The 20,172-nt window shown below is 42.6% G+C and overlaps 1 protein-coding gene and 2 non-coding genes across 3 annotated transcripts; 1 reads left to right on the forward strand and 2 right to left on the reverse strand.

The window, feature by feature from the left end:
- Nucleotides 1-123: 123 nt before the first annotated feature.
- Nucleotides 124-196, reverse strand: trnav-aac (transfer RNA valine (anticodon AAC)). Its single transcript has one exon. It is a non-coding gene; the product is annotated as a tRNA-Val (tRNA).
- A 767-nt stretch (nucleotides 197-963) lies between these two features.
- On the reverse strand, nucleotides 964-1,036 carry trnav-aac (transfer RNA valine (anticodon AAC)). Its single transcript has one exon. It is a non-coding gene; the product is annotated as a tRNA-Val (tRNA).
- A 9,038-nt stretch (nucleotides 1,037-10,074) lies between these two features.
- Nucleotides 10,075-11,382, forward strand: LOC143753369 (uncharacterized protein F54H12.2-like). Its single transcript, XM_077245698.1, has one exon. The coding sequence runs from the start codon at nucleotides 10,075-10,077 to the stop codon at nucleotides 11,380-11,382; it is 1,308 nt and encodes a 435-aa protein (XP_077101813.1).
- Nucleotides 11,383-20,172: the final 8,790 nt, after the last annotated feature.

A 20,172-nucleotide genomic window follows, 5' to 3' on the forward strand; every position in this document is an offset into this window, starting at 1 on the left:
ACGTCTTCAGGTTGCAGACATTAATCTTTAGGTGCACGCTTATTAAAAAGCATATAAAGGAAATGAGCGCTGCACACACCTAGCGTGGAAAAGAGTTAAAGTTTTCTGTCAGAATCCAACCACTGTTTCTGCTCGGTTTCGAACCGAGGACCTTTCGCGTGTTAGGCGAATGTGATGACCACTACACTACAGAAACCTATTGATGAGGTGCATGTGCTTTTTAGAAGATGGCTCCTTCCCATAATCTGCTCTGCAAGCAGTGTGACAGTCTGTGAATTCCACAAACAACAGAACAGAGGTCATTCGGCACCCACCTAGTGTCATTCGGCATGGCAGTCTGCCTACAGCTCCTTGGTACGATGGCCTTCACCTGTCTCAAAAGTAAGGGTTTTGTAGCGAATTGCAGCATTTATATTTAAAATGCATCCACTTGTTTCCACCCAGTTTTGAACTGAGGACCTTTCACGTGTAAAGCAAACGTGGTAACCACTACACTTCAGAAACTTGATTTGGACGTCAGTCCCACCGCTTCTAGGGTACGCTTTTTCAAAAGCGACTGAAACTATAGACTGCCCAGTGTTTTTAACATGGCAAAAAGCTGCTAATTTTGTTGGCAGACCGAACATTTTATATTACTGTACAGGAAACCTCAATGGTCATTTGTTTTATTTTTGTCCTTTTCTAAGAGATTAAACCACAAACATCCCTGCAAGTGTACTGACCTGCTCAACAGAAAATCGCATACGAATTTTTTGCAAAAATCACCCACAGTTTCCGCCCAGTTTCGAACTGGGGACTTATCGGGTGTGAGGCAAACGTGATAACCACTACACTACAAACACGTCTTCAGGTTGCAGACATTAATCTTTAGGTGCACGCTTATTAAAAAGCATATAAAGGAAATGAGCGCTGCACACACCTAGCGTGGAAAAGAGTTAAAGTTTTCTGTCAGAATCCAACCACTGTTTCTGCTCGGTTTCGAACCGAGGACCTTTCGCGTGTTAGGCGAATGTGATGACCACTACACTACAGAAACCTATTGATGAGGTGCATGTGCTTTTTAGAAGATGGCTCCTTCCCATAATCTGCTCTGCAAGCAGTGTGACAGTCTGTGAATTCCACAAACAACAGAACAGAGGTCATTCGGCACCCACCTAGTGTCATTCGGCATGGCAGTCTGCCTACAGCTCCTTGGTACGATGGCCTTCACCTGTCTCAAAAGTAAGGGTTTTGTAGCGAATTGCAGCATTTATATTTAAAACGCATCCACTTGTTTCCGCCCAGTTTTGAACTGAGGACCTTTCGCGTGTAAAGCAAACGTGATAACCACTTAACTTCCGAAACTTGATTTGGACGTCAGTCCCACCGCTTCTGGGGTACGCTTGTTCAAAAGCGACTGAAACTATAGACTGCCCAGTGTTTTAAAAATGGCAAAAAGCTGCTAATTTTGTTTGCAGACCAAACATTTTTTATTACTGTACAGGAAACCTCAACGGTCATTTGTTTTATTTTTGTCCTTTTCTAAAGAGATTAAACCACAAACATCCCTGCAAGTGTACTGACCTGCTCAACAGAAAATCGCATACGAAATTTTTGCAAAAACCACCCACTGTTTCCACCCAGTTTCGAACTTGGGACCTTTTCGCGTGTGAGGCGAACGTGATAACCTCTGCACTACGGAAACACGTCTTCAGGTGGCAGACATAAATCTTTAGGTGCACGCTTGTTAACCCTCTGGGGTCCAAAGTGTTTTTGGGGTTCTGGAGGTGTTCTGACATGCTCTAACATTTGAGCTTTTTTCAGTTATTTATAAACATGTTAATGGCAAAGGTGTAAATTCACTCTATATAGCACAAACAGGGCTACCATAATATGTTAGCAAGATGTATGTACATGTTTGTATTTTTGAGAGAATATTGTTTATGCATGGTTATTGAAAAAACTAAAACTTAAAGTCTCTGAAATAAGGCCACAAAACACATACTAAATATGTGTCCACAAGACTTTTGACTAATTGATGTTCTCGCCTAGGATTTTTGCTTCAAAATGATCTGAAAATCATCCTTCCAAATCATTCACATAAAACAATACATTGATTTAAATTTAGTAAAACACTTTTTGTTTGGAAAGGCAATATGCGAAATGGGCGTGACTCATGTATAATGGTCTGATTCACACCTGTGAAGACAAAAGACCTGCTTAATGAGCCGCATAATGAGCTTTCCACAGGTGTGTCACTGAGCCACAAGAAAGAATACAAGGACACAAGAAAAGAAATGTGTATATATACTACAAAATTGGTTCACAGTTGGAAACATCTATAAAAAATAGTATTTTTCCACTTGTATTTTTGCTTGCAAATTGTATAATATCCAAGGTGAACATTTCTAGTAATTGTGTAGTTAATTCTCATACTGTATTTTCAGAAAGTTTTGAATATGTATCCTCTCCCCAAATTTGTCACTAATAAAACACAATACAAATAATTTGAAGAGAAGGCTTATATTGACCTTTTAAGATTTTGTTTACATCTACCTTGTAAATATATTATTTGCTATTTTATTAAAAAGGTTACAATTACAGCAACAATTAAAATAACAATATTTCAAGTGTAATATTTCTTTGTAAAAACTAAAGTGTACATTTTATCATACATATTTCAAATTTAAGGATTCATTAGTTTGAATAAAGCCTACATTGGAACAAACACTATAATAGCATCCTAGTTGATGACTTTATTTTTGACAAAACAAACATAGCCTAATATATTTAACATTTGAGCAGAAATTGGTGAACAAAAGCTTATTCAATGTGGCAGTAGTCTATAGTTTAGGCTACAGTAAACAGTTAATAATCTATTTAAAACTAGTCAACAAAATGTTGTCTTTCATATTTCTTCTGTAACATAGGCATATTGTTTGTTGTTTTTATGATAGCCTATATTAGGGCATATAAATATTAATTTGCAGTTTAATACGTTGCTAATACAAAGACATTTTAACGTTATTTCAACCTATTTCAGTCGATTTTCACTCATCTCAGTATAGCAATAGGGTTTGGTAAAAACTGTTCAGTTCATTCATTCACACACGCGATTCATATTTAAACAGTCTTTTTGCAGTTTACATACACTATGATATCGCGATTAGAACAATAATAAAAAAACTTACTTCTCAGATGGATATTTCATATTTCTTTGTAAAAACTAAATTATACATTTTATCATACATATTTCATAGTTAAGGATTCATTAGTTTGAATAAAGCCTACATTGGAACAAACACTATAATAGCATCCTACTTGATGACTTTATTTTTGACAAAACAAACATAGCGTAATATATAACATTTGAGCAGAAATTGGTGAACAAAAGCTTATTCAATGTGGCAGTAGCATATTTTACATTAAACAGTTAATAATCTATCCAAAACTAGTCAACAAAATGTTGTCTTTCATATTTCGTCTGTAACATAGGCATATCGTTTGTTGTTTTTATGAGCCTATATTAGGGCATAAATTTTAATTTGCAGTTTAATACGTTGCTAATACAAAGACATTTTAACGTTATTTCAACATATTTCAGTCGATTTTCACTCATCTCAGTATAGCAATAGGGTTTGGTAAAAACTGTTCAGTTCATTCATTCACACACAGACGCGATTAATATTTAAACAGTCTTTTTGCGGTTTACATACACTATGATATCGCGATTAGAACAATAATAATAAAGAACTTACTTATCAGATGGATCCGTTGCTCCTCGGAATGAAAAAAAAACAGCACATGTTCTGAGGTAAATGTCCCAGGATTACTCCTCACACAGCCTCGCAAGAAGAAATAGTAGGCTACATTAATCTGATGATTACATTTGTTGTGTTATCGCGTTTATGAGGGGCGTTGACACTTTGCATGTGTTGCTTCAGATCATTTGCGTTTGAATACCGCGCGCTCTCCGTGGGCGTGTCAGATTAGCAGAATAATGAGCTAAGAGAACGATAAGTAGATCGGCTGACACCTCTCTCTTTTTTAATAGATTACATAAACAGAGAATATTTATTTTAGTTTTGAATTAGATATTTTAAAAGTACAAACTTAAATGATTATAAAGATATATTGCTCGTGCTTGTGTGAATAGTATTCGCTGAGCTTTGTTTAAGTTTAGAGACGTGCACCAGAAAAAAATTTAACGGAGACAGAGAGGCAGAAAGCACACCCTGTTTATTTTCTTCATTTTACAAAAGCACACGGTTTTGATGTTAATGTGAGTGTACACAAAAAAAGAAGACCCTCTATAGTTTATAATCATGTATTGATTTTATTTATATGACGTAAAATGACGGAGTATTTTAAGTCTATGTTGCTGCTATGTGGAAAAAAAACGACCCAAGAGAGTTAAAAAGCGTATAAAGGAAATGAGCGCTACACTCACCTAGCGTGGCAAACAGTATAAATTTTCTGTCAGACCCCAACCACTGTTTCTGCTCGATTTCAAACCGAGGACCTTTCGCGAGTTAGGCGAATGTGATGAGCACTACACTACAGAAACCTATTGATGAGATTGATGTGCTTTTTAGAAGATGGCTCCTTCCCATAATCTGCCCTGCAAGCAGTGTGAGTAGTTATAACCATTCGGCTTATGTCAAAATGATTTATGACCCTATGATTGACAGGTGGGCGGGGCTAACCTTTGACCTTCCGGAGGGTGTTCCGGAGGTCCTTTGATGTAGGGATTAACCTTTGACCTTCCGGAGGGGTTGTTCCGGAGGTCGCTTAATTTAGGGATTAACCTTTGACCTATCGATCGATCAAGTTGACAGTTGTCTTTACCCTATTGACCTTTGTATGATATGTGAAGTGGCCAGTTGTCTTTGCCAGTTGTCTTTGCCCCATTGATTTTGACCTATTGACCCCGGGGGGAAATAACTTCTTGGTGTGGGAAATCCCCTCCGTGTCGGGGTGAGAAAATAATTTTTCTAATGTCGCATATAGATTAGAATAGATTAGAATTACAAAAGTAAAATCATCTTACCGTTTCACAATGGTGAAGAATTGGATTAAAGTTGACAGTCTCCGCACTGTGTGTGTGTGCGTCTGTCTGTGAGTGTGTGCGTGTCATCCGATATCCTGGCATTCCTGAGCACGCTATATAAATAGGGACTGTGTGTTGTAGCCAGACCAGAAAGAGAACCATGAGCTACATGAGCATGGATGGTTCATCCTCCCCTAAAACCCCAGAGATGGCGCTGACCAGCAAGATGATGGAAAGTCTGACTATGGCACCGAGAAAGGCCATTGGACACGTCCGTTTGACAAACTTTCTCCATGAAACTTCGGAATGGACTCAAGCTGAATATATGATGTGTAGTAACCGTGTATTCGGGTACAAATTTCATAAACCCTCACGAATTGTTATACTCTACACCGCCGACGGCGTGGGTGAGTTTCAGCCTGGGGAAGATCCGTGTGTTGTATTTCCTGAAAAAGACTGGACTCTATTTTACACGTTTGTCTGGAAGGATCTGCACGACATCGGCGAAGAGCCTTTGTACACTGCCGAGTGGGACGGTGTAAGCCCAAACACCCGGTACCGTGTGGTAGGTGACCATACTAAAAAGAAGCCGAATGATTCTGTCTACATATTCTGCTGTAAAGACAAGACAAAGCTAGACAGCACTCGATCAGGAGTTATCCGGCCTAACGAGCATCACGATCTGTACGAAATGCAATTTGTGTTCAATTGGTGCGATCTGAATCTGCTGACTAGTTTTTTTTCAGCCATCAACAAAATGTTCAAATGGTGTGACCTGCACGACGGATACAACAAAATCAAAGTGCTGCTGTTCCACCCCGAGAGATGCGCGCGCAGCAGTTCGTTTACTAAGCCATCCACGCCCATTCACTACAGTCATCCTAAAGCTCGACTGTCAGACCCTCCCAAGCGTCTTTATAAACCGTGGTTAAAATTCTAGAACGTTCCGCCCTCTTCTACAACCTCATAAATTCCAGCGACCAGACCCTCCCGAGCAAACACATATAAACCATGGCTGAAGACGGAGGTCCAGAACCCACACACGTGTGCAGCTGCGGTATCTCTTTCGGCAACATTCTCGACCCTGACGATAGCGTGACCGACCATATTCTGACCGACGACGCCGGACCATCGGGTCTCCACAAAGACTGGCCCCCGGCCAAAACTACCAGACGTCGCATAGCCTTGGCACCGTGCTTTGAAAACGACTGGGCTCAGACTAAAACTACCAAACGTCGCTTAGACTGGGATTTGGAGATCGAGTGCGACTGCGCTTGCACTAAACCTTCACCACCATCCAACAAAAAGCTTGGATCTCACAACCTGACTTACGAGTCCGACGGACGCAACGACCCCGATGCTAAACCCAATTTAGATGCTACAGACGGATGTTTCAGCGACGTTGGATTCAAAATCATAAAAGCAGCGGTCGTGGTGCTGTTGCAACATCTCATTGGTGATAAGCTGAAGGAGGAATGTGAGGGGTGTGCGATTGATCATCCTAGCCAGCTGCAGCATTCCTGCCTGTTTGACCCTCCCAACTACTTCTTCGACCCACACTTTGATGAACTGTCAGGCAAGCTGTTTAAACCCAATTTTCATACCATCATTACTATTATCCTCAACCGGTGTGGGTTAAAATCTCGACCCCACCGTATTCAAGGAACAGTCGGGGGTATTCTGCATGAATCAAAAGACGAACCATTCATCACAGCCAAGCTAGAAGAAATCAGGGGGAGACTTCTGGACAAACCCTGCAAGGAGATCATCTACGACGTCGTTGATCTCTGGGAAGGTCTCTCCATCGTGAATGGGGAGTGACCAAACCTCCTCCGACATGGGCGTTGTGGGGAGTATAACACACTTTATAGCATCCATGTTTAAAGATCATTACAAAGACCAGATCATCGGTCTTATGAACAAGATTATTGAGGACGCATCCGATTCCCCGTTTGAAATTTTACGGGATGATGACGACAGTACACGTGAGACCAATCTCAAGAAAATGATGATAAATGTAAGAGGTCTGGGTCGTAACAATACATGGTGCTCTATGATCTCCGCATGTCTTGACGATGACGAACAAGTATTCTATGTGATAAAACAGGTTCTCGATTGGCTGTACGGTTCACAGTCTGACATCGGTGTCTATGATACGTTATCCATGTTCACGTTTGTAGTTGATGTATGTATCCATTTGGTCAAAAAGTCAAAGGGGTTAGACACTGATGATGAGGAGATGGTCGAACGTCGTCAATTGATTAACAACGTCGACCAAATTATTGAACTGTTTACCGATTATGTCCTAAACAGAAACATGTTTGTGTTCCGCGACTTTTTATTCTGGCTAGATTGTGATTAGACCGTTGTATTATATCCGTTTTACTTAGACTGTAACGTCATTATATCCATTTTTTTACTATGTTGTATTATATTCATTTTAACCTTGAGTGTGCATGTAGCATGATTATATCCATTTTTACTTAATGTTTGTTGTATTATATTCATTTTTTTTACCTAGCGTGTACAGACATGTCATTATAACCATTTTTACTTAGCCTGTATATTCTGTAACGTCATTATATCCATATTTTTTTAATAAAAGATTGATTCAAATCATCCGTACCTCTCATTCTTTCACAGCGGGTGAAACATCATCATCATCATGTCCGAGCTCATGAAAAAGGCTTATTATACACCGTCCAACCCAGGTTCTTTAGGGGGTAAAAAACGATTAAAAGATGCCGTCTTAAAAGATAGCGGAGTCCGCCTAAGCGATAAACAGGTTTCAGAATGGCTGGCTGGTGAGGATGCTTACACATTACACAAAACAGCGCCGATAAAATACAAACGAAATAGGGTGGTTGTATACGGAATCGATACTCAGTTCCAGGCTGATCTGGTCGACATGACCGCTTATGCCAAGGATAATGACGGTCATAAATATCTGCTGACCTGCGTGGACGTTTTCACCAAACACGCGTGGACCAGGGTGTTGAAGAATAAGAGCGGGGTTGAGGTTACCAAAGCGTTCGAGTCTATACTCGAAGAGGGGCGTGTCCCACAGAAATTGCAGACGGATCAGGGGAAGGAATTTTTTAACAAACATTTTCAAAATCTCATGAAAAAGCATGACATTAATCATTTCGCTACCGCTACCGATTTGAAAGCCAGCGTCGTTGAACGATTTAATAGAACGTTAAAAAGTCGCATGTGGAGATTTTTAACGGCTACCAATTCACGACGATACATAGATGTTTTACAGGACATTATTCAAGGGTACAATACCAGTTATCATCGCAGTATCAGAATGAGACCCGTGGACGTCAGCAGAGTCAATGAGGGTCAAGTGTTTCAAAACTTGTATGGGGATGTAAAGAAGAATAAGACCGAGAAACCCGTATTAAAGTTCAAAGTCGGCGACGTCGTCAGGATTTCTAAAGTGAGAGGTCCGTTTGCCAAAGGTTATGAGCAGAACTACACAGAAGAGTTTTTCACTGTATCCTCATGTATCCCGCGCCAACCCCCGGTCTACAGACTCAGCGATTATGACGGCGAAGTCCTTGAAGGGGTTTTTTATGAAAAAGAGCTGCAAAAAATAATTGTGAGTAAAAACAAATCTTTTAAGGTGGAAAAGATTTTAGGTCAGAAAAAACAAGGCAAATCTACGCTTGTTTTAGTGAAATGGCTAGGATGGCCTTCAAAATTCAACAGCTATGTAGATAAAAAAACTGTGGTGGACTTGCAATCTCCTTAAAACGCATCGACCATAACGGATGAGATCATACCATCATGGACGAGCACGGGTTCTACGTCACGCTACCATGCAATGCATCGTCGTGGGTTTACCCCCAAAATCGAATATCCAGCTATACAACCAGACTACCAAAAGCTATAAGCTTGAAAGGACCCTGGCAAGTCGGACTAGTCGAAATCGAATATCCTAGAAGTTGGTATAGCTTTAACGACAAAGAAGGATATTTCACCCTAAACATTGCGTCGGATGGTGATACGGTTAAAAAAAACACAGCGAAGCAATTAAACATAGCTGGAGGGTACTACCCGAATATTCGCGCCATCGTACGTGTTATAAATCAACTTATCCTAAATCATGGGGTATTGACTCATGATGAAATAAAAAACAAACTGTTTCTGGTGGCAAAACCCAACGTTTCACTCTACTTCCGAGGGAGACTCGGCATTATTTTAGGATTAGCGAAAGGCGGGTATCTCGGACAATCGAGCTACGATAAAGAAACAGATTTGACGAAAACCATTATGATGTACGCCCCCCATCAATGCGACATCAACGCAGGGTTCTACACGCTCTACGTCTACACGGACATTATCCAATATCAAGTGGTCGGCGATTCTCACGTACCCCTTTTGAGATGCGTACATATATCGGGTAAAACCAACGAGACGGTCATTGCTAGATACGACAAGCCGCATTACGCATCGATCGCCAAGGATCACATCACTGACATCACCATAGAGGTTAAGGACGATCAAAACAAACCGGTACCCTTCACTTACGGGAAAGTCATCGTAAAACTACACTTTAAACCAAAAAATGAATTATCATTATAGACCTAGAGAGAGTCCGGACTATGTCGCCTACTATCAAAACCAAGCCAGGGGAGCTTTACCGGGTTATGCCGGGGGAGGGGTTATGTATGGTAGCGGCTTAGGGGGTATTTTTAGAGGTCTGTTCAGGATGGCCGTACCTCTGTTAAAAAGAGGCTTCAGCATTGCAAAGCCCCACCTAAAATCGGCTGCTAAAAATATAGTATCCGACGTCTTCTCAAATGTATTGATGCGTTCCCACGACAATGATGCTAAAGCTCAAGGCGGATCTGGTCTGATGGTCATGGCACGTAAGAGAACGTCCAAACCTCCCGGTGTGAGAAGGCGTGGTCAATCGGGGGTGAAAAGGAAGAAAACAACACATGTATCAAACAAACGCTCACTCGTACGTAGAAAGCGTAAGAAGACTGTTAGGCGAAACGCGTCGGTCAAGAGAGGGGTAAAAACCATATTCTAACATGGCGTTACTGCATCGTATGTCGGGAGAGTGCATCAAGTCCGAGCTGGACTTATTTACGGTACCTCTGACACAGACCATCATCGAGAAAAACAGCTATTTAGAAGTAGCTCCGTTATCGGCCCTTTCGCCCTCTGCCCCGATAGAGTTTTTTATCGCGGGAAACGGGGATGATTATATGGATCTCAATAACACCATGCTCTATCTACGGGTGAAAATCACGCAGCCTGACGGAGACGATATCCCGCATCCGGCTAGGGTTGGACTCATTAACTACCCGGGCGCTACAATATTTTCGCAAGTCGACATAACCCTGGGTGATCGCCTGATATCTCAAAGCTCAAGCACCTATCCTTATCGCTGTATCATAGAGAGTCTGCTCAACTACGGTAAGGATACGTTGGAATCTCTGTTCTCCACATCGTTGTTTCACAAAGATTCGGCGGGTCAGATGGATGTGCATGACCCCCCTGGCAATAACGAGGGACTGACAAAGAGGGCGACCTATACCAGCCGGAGCAGGGAGGTGGAACTGTTTACCCCCATACACGCCGATATATTCTTCCAGGAGAAACTTTTACTGAATGGGGTGGATGTTAAGTTGCGATTTATTCGAGCAAAAGATGAATTCTGCCTGATGAGGGGCGACGACATTGCTTACAAATTAAATATAACGGCGGCATCCCTATTTGTCAAGAAAGTGTCTGTATCACCCCCGGTGAGACTGGCTCACGCACAGGCGTTACTGTCAACAACGGCCAAGTACGCCGTCGACAGGGTCTGTCTAAAAACGTTCTCAATCCCTACTGGGTCTCGTGTTCTGAATCAAGAAAATCTGTTTTTAGGAACATTGCCAAAGTCTATCATCATCGCCATGGTCGACAACGATGCATTCACCGGATCCTACACAAAAAATCCATTTGCGTTCAAACATTACAATCTGGAGTTCTTAGCCGTCTACGTCGATTCTCAGCAATTCCCCGCTAAACCTCTACAACCTAATTTCGAAGCCGGTGTGGCGGCGCGTGAATTTTATCAGCTTTCGATGGCGACCGGTAGACACCTTAAAGACCGCGCACTCTGTATCGACAGTAACGATTTCATAAACGGATACACGCTTTATGCGTTTAACCTCACCCCGGATGAAGAGTGTGGCCAGCACATTTCGCTTATCAAGTCCGGAAATATCAGAGTCGAAGCTCGTTTCAGACAACCGCTGCCAAATACCGTTAACTTAATCATTTACGCCGTTTTTGATTCTCTCATTGAAGTGTCTAACCGCAGACAGGTGCTGATCGATTACTATTGAGAGATGAACACACTTCAACTCACAGCTATCGTGGATAAAATGACGTGCAGAACACATTTTCTTGGGGTTCTACCGAGCGATCAACTACCCAAAAAACCTGTGAGGACCTTACCTGCGATGGGGATCATTAACACCGACCCCGCTCGGCTACCCGGTGAGCATTGGATAGCCGTTTATTTACCCGAAGAGGGGCCCGCTTGTTTTTTCGACAGCTTTGGCAATCCACCCAACAGCACCCGCTTCCCAACCAGCATCGATCACTTTCTAGCGACCAACCACCCCCAAGTATTATATTCCGACAGACAAGTCCAGGATTATTCATCCAATACCTGTGGGGAGCACTGTTTGTTTTTTCTATATCATTTAACTAAAGGTTGTGACTATGACCGTGTGTTGAAACTATACACCGACGATTATATTAAAAATGATAAAATGGTATCCCTATTTGTGAAGAGATTAAGACCGCATGTGTGTAATGATAAAATGTCATCCTGTGTGCAAACGTGTTTGATCTATAAATAAGAAATCTTAAAACATTTTATTTTTTATCGTCTTTATTTAATCGTAAGATACATTCGTTAAAATTCCAACCATTGCCTCGGATCACCGGTCGATATTTTAAACACAGAGTCTTTCGGAGTCCTGTAGCATGAATATTTCCGTGCCTTTTTATAAGGTCTAACATCGGGTGTGGTGGCGGGGGTGGCGGGTTTACTCTTTAGAGACTTAATCACGCTCCTGACCTGTTGATTCGGCACTGTAGAAAAAGGAATGTTTAACTCGCCAAAAGCCTGTAGAAACTCCGTCCATCCCAGAGGTCTCCGGTCATCCCGAACCTTTTGGGGGGCCGTCACATTTTTTAACAAATCAACCATGTGTGAACCTGGTACGACTTTACCCTTGAACACAAACTCCCCCGATTCGTTCCACCCGCTTAGTCCTTTAGCTTTAGACATCTTGTTTAATATGTATCTACTGTTTTTCACGCTTCTCGAAGGGACATTCTTCAGCACTTCGTCCTCCACAGCCCCCTCAGCAACACCGTCTTCAACATTAGCAGTGCGGGGAGCGGCTGGCGTTTGCGCATCTTTAGGCTCAGGGTCACTATGGGGTAACGAGAGGGTTAAAACCCCGCTCTCACGATCCCCTTGTCTAACGATGGTCAAAAACCTGCTTAGGGTATTGGTGTAAAGTTTGGCTTTTTCGTACGGATTCAAATCGGTGCGATGTAAAATATTTCTTATGGCACCGTCCAAATCGTTTTCCACAGTCTGTTGAATGTTCTCGCGTACATTCTCAGTTTTCATCTTATCCAGCTGATGCTGCGGGACTAAATACATCTTCTCAGCGTACTCCATCCTATCGATTGGCTATCAAGCTTGTCAGGAACGGGACGGCGACGCTTAATAAAGGTAAAAGGAAGCCGCCCTTTTGGTTGATGACTCGTTTCTTGGCCGCTATGCCAATTTTTTTATCGGCCACAAATTTGATTTCCGCTTTTCTCTTTTTCAGTTTTTGGTACTGCTGGCGATTGACCGGGATCGTGCCGTAGAGGATGTTTAGCGCCAATTCGCACAGCGATAAAATGAATTCGTCGGACACCGATTGTAAAATAACACGTCGTTGTTTAGGAGACGCTTTATGTAGCAGTTTTAACACCGGCAGATGTTTACAAAGTCTGGCGGACATGACGATTTATCACGTTCTTCTTTTTTTCGGGATATAAACCACTTGACGGTCGGACAGCAATCCTGTTCTGAGACGGTACTGCTCCGGAGTTTTAGCTTTATAGTCTATCAATAGGTATCCGAAAGATCGGTTGACCGCGTCGTGATAACATTCCATAAAGTATTTTGTGTTTCCCGGGTACATTTGTCGTCCTAGCATCGCTACCTGATTGACGTCCCTGGGGTTTTTAAACAAAATCATGTAATTGGCGTTTAAGCTGATGGTTCGACTGGACTTACCCTGTGCAAATAAATTTTGCACTATATAGATGCTGCTGAGATTCCGATGGTGACAATATTGCGTAAATACGCGCTGGAGTTCCAGGTTGGCGCTAGCTTGCTGCATCAAATCATCCACGATGAGAAGATTTGTTTTATGAGTAAATCATCGTCATTCAGACTCTCGGGTATTCCATGCACAAATTTAATGTCGTACAATTTCAGTACATCGTCGTACAAAGGCTGCCAGCAATCATACAACCATACAATGTTTTCAATTTTCTTGGAGATTATAGTCAAACCCTTTTCCAACAAAAGTTTTACAAAATAAGACTTTCCAGAATTGGACGGCCCACTTATAACACAACTAAATGGATGTTGAAGTCTGAAATCAAAATCGGAAACAACCTGAGACCCTCTGTGCATCACCTGATCAGTAGCCATAAGGAAGAGTGGTGAAATCGGGCAAAAGTCTGCGTTTATTATACACCACCTTGAACTTTTTAACGACTGATTTGTTGTGCAATGTGAGAGTCTTTTTATTCCTCACAATATTTTCGGTGTGAGCCAGGATGTGTTTGGCGCTATCCTGCGACGTCACATAACCGTCAACCAGACCAATCAGGGATTCCAGACAGATGGCTCGGGAGTTTTTTGCATTCAATGTTATACCCTTAGCTTTCATGCACGTCTTACCTTTGGCCGTCTTGTACCCATAAGATTTAGGCCCGCTCGTGCAAAAACACGTTATGAAGTCGCCGTCGTCTAGCTCGCTCGTCAGCTCCCCCAAATGACCCCCTAGAGGCGGTTCCCAGTCCCCCTCCCTAGACACAAAGACGACGGAGTCCGTATCTGAGTAAAGAAGCCGGTCGCCGAGTCTGTCCATCAATTCGTACAATTCCAGTCGTGCATGAGCCGTTGTAAACGCTCCTAGAAACACGTTAACGTCGTGCGCCTTACAAACATCGTCTTTGTCAGGTTTATGCTGAACGAGAGCTACGTCGTCCGAGACGAATGTGAAATAGGACAGTGTGTCGGTATTACCAAAAACGATTCTGGTGAAATCTTCGGGGTCGTTCACCAGAGTCGTTTGAGGCAGGTTCTGTCTTAACGAGAACCAACCCCAAAGCGAATTGAGAATCAATTTCGTGATTGCCCTCTGGGCGGCGTTGTACTTGATCTTTTCGGGGTCGAGTTGAACCCCCTCTTTTTCAAAATACTCAGGGATGTAAGTCTCTTTCTCAGCCTCCGTGACCACATTCGACGGATACCCTGACGCTTGTTGTTTCAAACGCAGAAACGTTTTGACATAATCGCCAAACAATGCGTCTGACCGCTGAGGAAAATGCCAAACCTCGTCTATCTTGGCTACCACATAACCCTTCTCGACGGCTTTTAAAAGCTCGATGCTGACCCAACAGCCCGACAGCGATCTTTCCTGATCCGTGTGGGTACAGGTTGAGGTCTGGTTTTGCTCGTGAGCGCAAGTTCTACATAACGGGAACATGAGTTTTCCTTCGCATCTGTAAGGGAGAACCGGGTGCAGTAATTTGCGGGGAGGGTACACGGTCGCTTTGATAAGGCCGAAATAATTTTCAATCGGTTCAAAATCTTTGAAAATGATTTGTGGATGATCGATCGGATTGCTTTTCCTAGCCTGGCAAAAGGGGTAGAGGCTGGTGAAATCGAGATACCTTATTTTTTCATCTTCGGTCACCTTGTGATAGAGTTTATAAGCGTTAGTTCGACCACCAAACAGAGTGTCTCGCGGTTTCAATCTCTCGGGGGCCGAATAATTGTCCATAAATTCTATCACGGAGGGATCGGTCTTTTTCATTTTGCTCCATTCGCATTCCCAAAGAACCTCGATTTGCAAACCGTCTTCTGCAGAATTTCGACCTTATCGTCAAACTGTCTCCTGAGAACCCCGTAAGGTACTCGCGACAAGGGGTGTGTCTGATGGGCTTCAAAGCGACAGCAGTGTCCATGGTGTACACAACCATTGTATTCTAAGCCAAACCTCAACCCGTTCTGTTCGTAGTAACCGTCTAAAAAGTACTTACCGAAGGATACTTCGCCATGGTTCAAGGCGTGGTGTAGGTCGACGTTTCGAGTCTTTTTGACATACTCCAGCCATTCTATTGAACCAGATGAATAGCATTTGCTCTGTCGGATGTACGCTTTGTTATGCGTGAGAGCCAGCGTATTTTTCTTAAGGAAATGTGTTTTGAAGATCCCCATCGCACAACTAGCGATCATCGTAAAACTGAAAGGGTCAAGTTTGGTGCATTCGATGAACGACTGGCGATATTTCATACAACCTTCGCGTAATAACACAACGTCGTTAACGCCGTACTCGTACAGTTCTTTCTTAAAGTCAAAGAACTTACCCTCAACCGTGCTGTACCAGGCATCGAACTTTTGTTGGTCTTTATCCGACATGTTATCGTAGTTGTAAAACTTTTTGTCGGGGTAAGGTCCGAAATACTTCGCATTTTCCACTCTGTTGAAAAGATGTGGAAAGTAGCCTTTTTCAGTCGTCGTCAAGTCTAACGCAGCTGGCATTTTGGCTAGGGCAAACGGGGAAAAATGAATGACTGTCGAGGTATCGCTGCGCAAACGTTTCATCATACATAAGGATTAATTTACATCCCTGCATGATAACCTCGATGGCAATCCCAGCTTTGCAGAAATACTCCAGAATGAGAAAGGAGTCAAATCTGGAGGCGTAATGAGCAATGAAGCAGCAGCCTTCATATCGCGGCTGTCTGAAGCGCTTGATTAGCTTAGCTATACAGCCTGTACCGCGAGCTACAAATTTCTCCCCTTGGAACGTGATCGCGCAAACAAAATTAGCCACGTGCCTCCCATTTTCATAACGCGTTTCAAAATCGTAGAAAATGTATTTTTCGCAAAACTCCTTAGGCGCTAGGGGCTGTATGAAGCATTGGTGTTCTCCCTCGTCCACCAGAATTTCGCGACAATGGTCGCATTTGTCCGGAGCGCATACGTGTTTGGTTTTCTTGTTTCCCGGTTTAACCTGGTAGCGTCTGTTGCATAGTTTACAGTATTTTATAAGATCACAGGCGGGGTTTTCGTGACCCGGAGGTGGGTTTTTTTTATGCATTTCGAAGCAATAGCTCGATTTACAGTAACGCATGCAATCTAGACAGTGTATGGTCGTTTTAGGGTAGGTGTAACATTCTGAGTCGAAGCATACGTTACAGACGTGTTTGCATCGATGGTCTCTGCGACTGGTGTAACTTTTGTAACAAAATTCGCATACGTATTCCGAACCGATGAACCCTGTCAAACTCGTTATCATGTAGTAATGATCGTTATGGTGATAGAGGAACACCGTTTTCGGATGGGGTTCATCACAAGTTTTGTACGTTTCTAAGACAGCTGCGTTAGATCTGTGAAATACGACAATTTTAATGCCTAGAGCTCGTTCAAATGAGGCTATGTCGCTAAAAGCGATTGGATCTTGGATTGAGAAGCCTGCACTGTTTTGGATGGTGGTAGCCAGATTTTCTAACTCGGTCTCGGGTGTTGTGGGTTAAGAAAACGGGCGAGACAAATGGAGAAGCACAAATTATTCGAAATATTTGTGGGGCAAAATAAACTGTTTTTTTTTCTTTTGATCACCTCACCAATGGCCAGATCCATAAGTTTACGTCGTTGACCCCCACCTCCTTGCCTGTTCATAACAACGGTAGCTTCTATCTCAACGGCCTGGTCCGATAATAACTGATCGTTGCTCTGTAAAACTTTTTCAATTTGGTCGTAAAGCAAATTGGGGTCATAATTATTTCCATCGGTTAAAACAGCGCTGATGGGTATTTGTAGACTGGAGGCTGACACGGTCAAATTAATCACGGGTACATCCTCACCAAAATCTCTAGCAAAAGTAACAATCCCGCTCAGTGTGTCGTGTAAGTAACGATGATAATCGGCCAGATCTGCAGAGTTGATGACTCTCAGATTCATGCTCCTTCTCAACGATACGCTATTGAAACGAGGTCGTGGTAAAACGTGATATCCGTTAACGAACCCACCCCGGCGAATCAACGCATCAATGTCGAGGGGACTTAATCGCTCATGTGTAGGAGGATTACCTTCGCGGAAAGTATTATCATCGTCGGTAGGATGTTCTACACTATCGTCGTCAGGATCTGGGGGTGGTTCGGCGGTATTTAACCCTGCACCGTGTTGTATGGGTGGGTCATAGAGATTCATATTTGGATTTACGACTAATTCAAAAAGATCCAAATCAGCAGATTGGTGTGACGATTCTACATTAAGATACTGTTCTAAAGAATCTGGAAGCATACTTATCGTTTCAAGCTCATCCGGAGACAGTTCTGTGTCAGATTGGTCTGATTGACGAGCGTCTGAAAAGAAGTATTTTGATCCATCCATTTTTGAAATTCAGACTAACATCACAGAGTATAAAACAATCACAGAGTATAAAACGTGAGATATTACAAAATCATAGAGCATAGATAAAATAGCATAGTGTATACATGTAATATAATAAGAGTATATAAAAGGAATATAAATCAAAGAGTATAAAATCAAAGAGTGTATATAACAATCAATACATGATCTAACGCGGTACAAAATGGATCGTGAGTAAACTATTAATTGTAGCAGACATCTCATCTATGAGGGTATGGAGAAGATGAAGCCTGAGCAGCATTTCACTATGGTGTTGCGTTGACATATGCTCGTTTATATCAGAATCCTCATCCATGATTAATCGGATAATATGGATGCGGTGAAATATTTCATCGCTCACATTCTGAAAAAAACGATCCTGAACATCGAATCTGCTATGTATCTCTGGCTGAAAGGATCGTAGCTCGTTACGTAAGGCATCTATTCTGCTATGGTTTTCTTCCTGCCTTGCAGGATTTGCATCAATTTTCCTGTTTATATCCGCATTCGCCTCACGAAACTCACTGCGAAATGCATCTATTGAATTAATGAGCTGGCGAATCAGAGGCTTATCGTTGGATGGTTCATCGACTGGTTGAGGGGTCAGCGCTACTTCTTCAACATCGATCTCTTCCGACGATTGGTGAAAATGAAATGGCGTCTGACCGGCGTTCGACGCTTCGCCACGCTCGCTCGTCCAAGAGCTCTGATCCCAAGCGTGGAGTTGAGCCACACCCCAGTCAGTCACATCGTCATCATCATCATCATGGATTCTATCCGAACCTGCTGTATGGAAATATAACAATCAATCATAATGGTATGACAAATTTGAGTTTAAATTTTAATACATGTAGATAGCCTCACCATTAAATAGCTCAGGACTAAATGGGGGTACAGAATAATTCGTTTTTCTAGTCTTTTTCTTTGGTTGGTCTAAAGCTGTGGGGGTAGGAACTATTTGATCTCCGACTATGTCTCGCCTATCTGTTACGACGATGGTGTCTTGTTCATTCTCGTCTTCAGTAAGGTCGACCACCGGGAATCCAGGCTGTGTGACGAATTGGATGAAATCTATAAAATAAATAAAACGTTAGATTTCCTTAAACGTAAAACATTACGTTGAAGGTGGATCTTGTTCTTACCATTGGCAGTGCTGTCTCCATCAAACCCATGCGTAGCCACTACGAATTAAAAATAAGTAAAACTTAAAATAAATTAAAATTAATAAATAAAGACGCATAAAAATTGGTACATTTAATTTATAAAGAATAGAAAATAAGTTCTCACATGAATTAATGGCATCAAAGGCGTTCCGCTCGACGTTTGAATCTGAGGGGGAAAAACATATTATGATTTGAAGCCGCCTGGTGGGGCCGTTTTATATGGTTGATGACGCGCACACACACACACACACACACACACACACACACACACACACACACACACGCCTATAATTTATGAATCATACAACTTGGAAAATTTAAATACATCACATCAGCATTTAAATAGCTAGATTAAAACAATTTGCTCTAAACAAAATCATCTCCAACCATAGGATGACCTATCACAGTAAGGAGTGCATTGTATATCATTTCAGGGCACTAGGGGGGGCTATTTGCCTGTGAACTGGATGTTGTTTGAACTCCGGGACTGGTGGGGGCGCTATTTGCCTGTGAACTGGATGTTGTTTGAACTTCGGGACTGGTGGGGGCGCTATTTGCCTGTGAACTGGATGTTGTTTGAACTCCGGGACTGGTGGGGGCGCTATTTGCCTGTGAACTGGATGTTGTTTGAACTCCGGGACTGGTGGGGGCGCTATTTGCCTGTGAACTGGATGTTGTTTGAACTCCGGGCCTGTGGGGGCGCTATTTGTCTGTGAACTGGATGTTGTTTGAACTCCGGGCCTGTGGGGGCGCTATTTGCCTGTGAACTGGATGTTGTTTGAACTCCGGGACTGGTGGGGGCGCTATTTGCCTGTGAACTGGATGTTGTTTGAACTCCGGGACTGGTGGGGGCGCTATTTGCCTGTGAACTGGATGTTGTTTGAACTCCGGGACTGGTGGGGGCGCTATTTGCCTGTGAACTGGATGTTGTTTGAACTCCGGGCCTGTGGGGGCGCTATTTGTCTGTGAACTGGATGTTGTTTGAACTCCGGGCCTGTGGGGGCGCTATTTGTCTGTGAACTGGATGTTGTTTGAACTCATGGGCAACCATATCCATTCCATACCTGAATGTGACGCTTCAGAAAGTGTTTAAAACGATGATTATTTGGTAAAATATATACCAGTATACCGTCAGAAGCATCAGCAATGTTTTTCTGAAACATATACAGACAAAAGCAAAATGATATAGCGCCCATAACAATGTGTGAGATCCGTTAGCAGCGTAGCACGAGATGCTAACC

The sequence above is a fragment of the Siphateles boraxobius genome, unplaced genomic scaffold (genome assembly GCF_051911475.1).
Source record: "Siphateles boraxobius isolate OS27281-9 unplaced genomic scaffold, OSU_SipBor_1 281, whole genome shotgun sequence".
NCBI lineage: Eukaryota > Metazoa > Chordata > Actinopteri > Cypriniformes > Leuciscidae > Siphateles > Siphateles boraxobius.

What these genes read in the sequence shown, in the direction of transcription:
- LOC143753369 (XM_077245698.1), top strand. Translation starts at nt 10,075, where the DNA reads ATGGCGTTACTGCATCGTATGTCGGGAGAGTGCATCAAGTCCGAGCTG.